Source organism: Egretta garzetta, unplaced genomic scaffold, assembly GCF_000687185.1.
Source record: "Egretta garzetta isolate BGI_Z169 unplaced genomic scaffold, ASM68718v1 scaffold287, whole genome shotgun sequence".
Lineage (NCBI taxonomy): Eukaryota > Metazoa > Chordata > Aves > Pelecaniformes > Ardeidae > Egretta > Egretta garzetta.
Window position 1 is genome coordinate 2,427,705 of NW_009260435.1, and position 4,614 is coordinate 2,432,318.

Genomic DNA, 4,614 nt, shown 5'->3' on the forward strand with positions numbered 1-4,614 from the left:
CTCTCCTGCTCCTCAGCTGAGGTTAGGCCTCCTTTGCCCAAGCCAGCCTGGGGATGCTTCCCGCACTCAGCCAGCTTAATTTAAGTGAAATTAAGGGAAATCCAGCTAGAGTAATGGATAGCTGGCCAAACCCTCTGGAGGTCAGACCTGCACGGGCATCCCTGGGGTTGGGGTCTCTCGCATCGCACTGACATCCTTGCATACACGCTACTGTGCTCCCTCTGTGTGTGTGTGTGTGTGTGTGTTTGCAGTGAACAGCATCACCTTGGCGGTGAATCTCGTTGGCTGCCTCGCATGGCTCATTGGAGGCGGTGGAGCTGTTAATTTTGGACTGGCAATTCTCTGGCTCATTCTCTTTACGCCCTGCTCCTATGTCTGCTGGTTTAGACCTATTTACAAAGCTTTCAAGTAAGTGGTCACCCCTGAGCCTGGCTTATCATGGTCTTTTTTTTCTGTTTTGTTTTCCTTCCTAAATGGTTAGTGCTTAGCTTGGGGTGTTGCCTGAATATTTGGGGGAGTTTCTACTCTTTCTGTCCAGCCCTTTAGCTTTACTTTCTAACCTTCAAAGCAAGGGTGTTTGGGATTTCCCAAAGGCCAAAACCCCAACTAGGTGATATAAAGACACCCTGTGTGTGCCCGTGCGCAGCCTTAGGGGGAGTGGTGAGGATGCAGTTGGGGCACCAATTTTTCCCTCCTGCCCATCCTTGAGGCTTCTTTTATATTTTTCCATGAGATGTTTCTGTTGATTATCTGTGCTGCTGAGGTCAATCCCCAGTGCAGGATCCCCAAATCTAGAAAACCAGGGGTGTATTTCTTCCCTGTGCAGGAAGGTGGAGTCTGATGGTGGGGTGGGGTGAGCCAAGAGCCGTGTCTGGACACAGATGCCCTCCTGCCTGATGCGCAGAGCTGGCCGGGCTGTGGGGAGGGTCCAGTGCCCCGTGGTTTCCCCAGATGCCCTTTCACCACCTTCAGCCTCTCGCAGTTTCTCCCTTGCCTATCGTTTTGCACTGGCGTCTGCTGTTTTGCAGGCAGCTCTGATTCTCACCACCCTCTCGCTAAACCACAGCCGCTTCTGCCCCGAAAGGGTCTGAGACATGGGAGCATCTCCCTTCCCATGTAGTGCAGCAGGGATGGAGGTGTAGGGAGTGACTGAGCCTTCTCTTGCAGGACAGATAGTTCCTTCAGCTTCATGGCCTTCTTCTTCACCTTCATGGCCCAGCTGGTGATCAGCATTATCCAGGCAGTGGGAATCCCTGGCTGGGGCGTCTGGTAAGGAAGACACTGCTCTAGTGTTGGGTGCAAGGACAAGTCACTGTTGAGCTGGTGGCTGTGGCCTCTTGGTGTTTTAACATCCTGGGTGCTTCAGAAGCTTTTCTCCTTGGGGAAGAGGGTTGGAAGAGCTGGGAGGGCTGCAGGGGTGGGATGCTGGCAGGCTGCGGTGTGTAGAGCCAGCCGGGAAAAGCCCCAGGTTGCTGAACGGTTGTTTCCATCTCCTTGCAGCGGCTGGATTGCAGCGATTTCCTTCTTCGGGACCAATGTGGGGTCGGCTGTGGTGATGCTGATCCCCACTGTCCTGTTCACGGGGATGGCGGTCTTCTCCTTCATCGCTCTCACTATGGTATGGGGGTACCATGTTGCTTCAGGGGAGCCCTCACCACTACCCTTGGAGGGTCAGCATGAGCTGCAGTTGCTCAACATCTCTGGATTTTCTCTTTCCAATCTGCTACAGGTGCACAAGTTTTACCGGGGGAGTGGGGGAAGCTTCAGCAAAGCCCAGGAGGAGTGGACCACGGGGGCGTGGAAGAACCCCCATGTCCAGCAGGCAGCACAGAGCGCGGCAATGGGGGCGGCGCAGGGGGCCATGATGCAGCACGAGACGCAGTACTCAGCCACCCCAAACTACACCTACTCCAACGAGATGTGAGCAGCAGGACTCTGTCCTCAGGCGAAAGAAAGATCTGGGGGGGGGGAAAGGGAGGAGGAGGATGGCCAAGCTGAGTTTCTGCAGCTATTTCAGAAAGCTGGAGTGTACCGTAACAGTTCTTCTTTTCCCACCCTTTGTAACAAAATCATTTTGGATTTTTTCTTTTTTTTTCTTTCCCCTGTTCTTGTCTTCAGCTCTTCTTTTTTTTCTTAATTTTGAAGAGGCCGTGAGTTGACCTGCAGGGCTCTTATTGTGTGGTAGTAAGTGTACGTTCATGTGTCTTCTTTTTCCCTGTGAAATAGTGTATGGTGGTGGTTTTTAATTACTGTGGTGATAGGTGTACATTAGAACCACAAAAACAGCCCCCCCGCACCCCACCCAAAAGGGAAAGATAAAAATAGCAACCAGCACCCATCTCCCCTCTTGGAATAAGGTTTCCGATGTGTATGAGTTTTCTCTTTCAGTCTCAGCATCCAGCCACTTGCCACCGTCTCAGCAAGGGCAAGCAATCCTGGGAATTCTCCCTTTTATTTTGCTTTTTAACTAGCAGATGGCTGGCTGATTTAGCATTTAAAAAGGGAAAAAAAAAAAAAAAGAAGAAAGGGGGGGGGAAAAAAGAAACCCTAAATCCTGCTGTTGATATGCTGGAAGCCAAGAGACTCTTAATCTTACACCCTGGCTCAGGATCTACAAGTTCTCTCGGTGTGTGGTGTTGTAAATGTTTTGATGTGGAAGACCAGTATTCCTGTGTGACTGTGGGCAGGAGCCCTGGCGCGCTGTGTGTGTGTGTTGGGGAGTGAGGACAGGTTTTTCCCTGGGGGGTACGACTGTCCTGTTCTAGATTCCGCATCCTGAGTCTGTTGTTTTGTTGTTTTTTTTTTTTTTTTAAAAGGCTTCTATTTTTGAAAAGCAGCTATAAAATTGGCAGAGTGTTTCTTGGAGGACCTATTCTTGGGTAAGGCTCTGGGTCAAATCTTGCCACCCTGTATGTCAAACACATACAACTGATCTCACCAACCATGTAAATAGCGAGGCCAAGATTTGTCCCTGTTGGCTTTTGAGGCGTGCACTCATTTAAGGATCTTTAGGAAACCTCCAGGCTGGGGGGGAGGATTCCTGCTCACTTGTGCTTCTGAACAGTGTGGTGAAACACAGCCATGTATTTTCCTGGTGCAGAGATTGCTGCTTCTGTTAGCCCTGAATCCCTGCCCAGTTAGGGGAGGTCAGGCTTTAAATAATGATCTTGCACTCATTAAATCATTATTGTCATTTAAATAATCTTGCGGGAGGCAGCTGAGCTCAGACTTACCTCTTGGGCTGTGGCAGCTGGGAAAGGTGACTGGAAGACCCTGGAACAGATCGGTTTGTAAATGGGAGCTGATGGATGCTGTGGGGCAAAGCTCCTTCTCAAAGATGCTTTTCAGACTCTAAACGCACTTTAAACATGCCAAATTTCTCTCCAAGTTCTAGAAAAGCAGCCCAAATGGAATCTGCTCCGGCCCCTTGGCTCTTGGCAGGAGATACTTATCTCCTGCCTGCTGCAGGGAATGAGCTCTGTGTGCCACGCTTGTCCCCACAGCCAGCCAGAGCCCTGCGAGTCCCCAGCCCCTCGTCCCCGATGCCTCTGGCTGTCTGGTGACGCTTGTCTGCAACTCCTACCCACCAGAGTCACCCCAAAGAGGAACTTCTCTTTGCCAGAAAAGCACCCCAAGAATAGTTTCCTTTTTTAAGGGTATCACTTCAGTCATTCCGCAGTAGGCAGTTGTCTCTTGACAAGACTAAAATGCAGCTAATGATAAAATGCCTGTGTGTGTGCGTGTGTGTGTGTGTATATAGATGTATAAAATATAAGGAGAAAAGTAATCCTTTGCTGAGCCTATTATGTACTTTATCAGGTTTAAATATTGTGCAATTCATTTATAGCTAGCCTAAAACTTACTATGCCAAATCATGTGCTCTGTCATCAGTGTCTGAGAAATGATGGATTAAGTGACTTCACCTTTTGCATTTACAACCCAGATGCATAAATAATAACTGTAACAAGCTGTCACTAACAGACATTGCTTCAGCATCTAACCCTTCTCTCCAGCACGTCTCCTGGGTGTGCAAGCGCCAGCCACTGAAATGTGCCCTTGTGCCTCCAGCCTCCCTGGCCGGGCAGGGTACCATACCCTTGCTCTTGCTGCACTTATTTTTAGTCTGCTGCAGCTTTTTGGTGGGGGTTGCCTTGGTTGTGGAACTTGTGGGGTGGGAGAGCTGCTGCTGGGTGAGGAGGCAGCTCTGGGTGACAGCACCCTGGGAGGGGTTGGGGACCACCCATCCCGGCTCTGTCCTGCTTCAGACAATAAACCAGCAGTCCTCTAACCTGCTTTTCTCCCTGCCAGCTCTCCGCAGCTGCCCCCAATCCTGTAGGAAAGGTTTAGCTCCTGGTCTGTAACACCTCCTGGGGCTCATCTGCCCCTGGAGCTGCCTGCTGCCTCTTGCGGGGACCCAGGAGCAGCCGGCGTCCCTGCGCCCCTCGGGCGCTCTCCTTTTACCCCCACACTCCTGCTTTTTTTCCCCCTTGTTGCCCGCCACCATCTCTAACACCGTGCTATGCAGCGCTCGGAGGAGCTTGAACCCACCGGCCTGCCCTTGTGGAGGTGCCTGGGGTGGGCTCTTCCCCCCCGCCGCTGTGGGGTGGGTGCTAG

The 4,614-nt window shown here is 51.3% G+C and overlaps 1 protein-coding gene across 1 annotated transcript in view; it reads left to right on the forward strand.

Moving 5' to 3' along the window:
- The window catches only part of SCAMP5 (secretory carrier membrane protein 5), a 4,450-nt gene extending 2,505 nt beyond the window's left edge, over positions 1-1,945 (forward strand). The window contains exons 3-6 of the mRNA XM_009643792.2: positions 252-408; positions 1,168-1,269; positions 1,501-1,618; positions 1,730-1,945. Coding sequence (XP_009642087.2) covers positions 252-408; positions 1,168-1,269; positions 1,501-1,618; positions 1,730-1,924 — 572 coding nt within the window. The 3' untranslated portion in view covers positions 1,925-1,945. The remainder of the gene's footprint in view (positions 1-251; positions 409-1,167; positions 1,270-1,500; positions 1,619-1,729) is intronic.
- Positions 1,946-4,614: the final 2,669 nt, after the last annotated feature.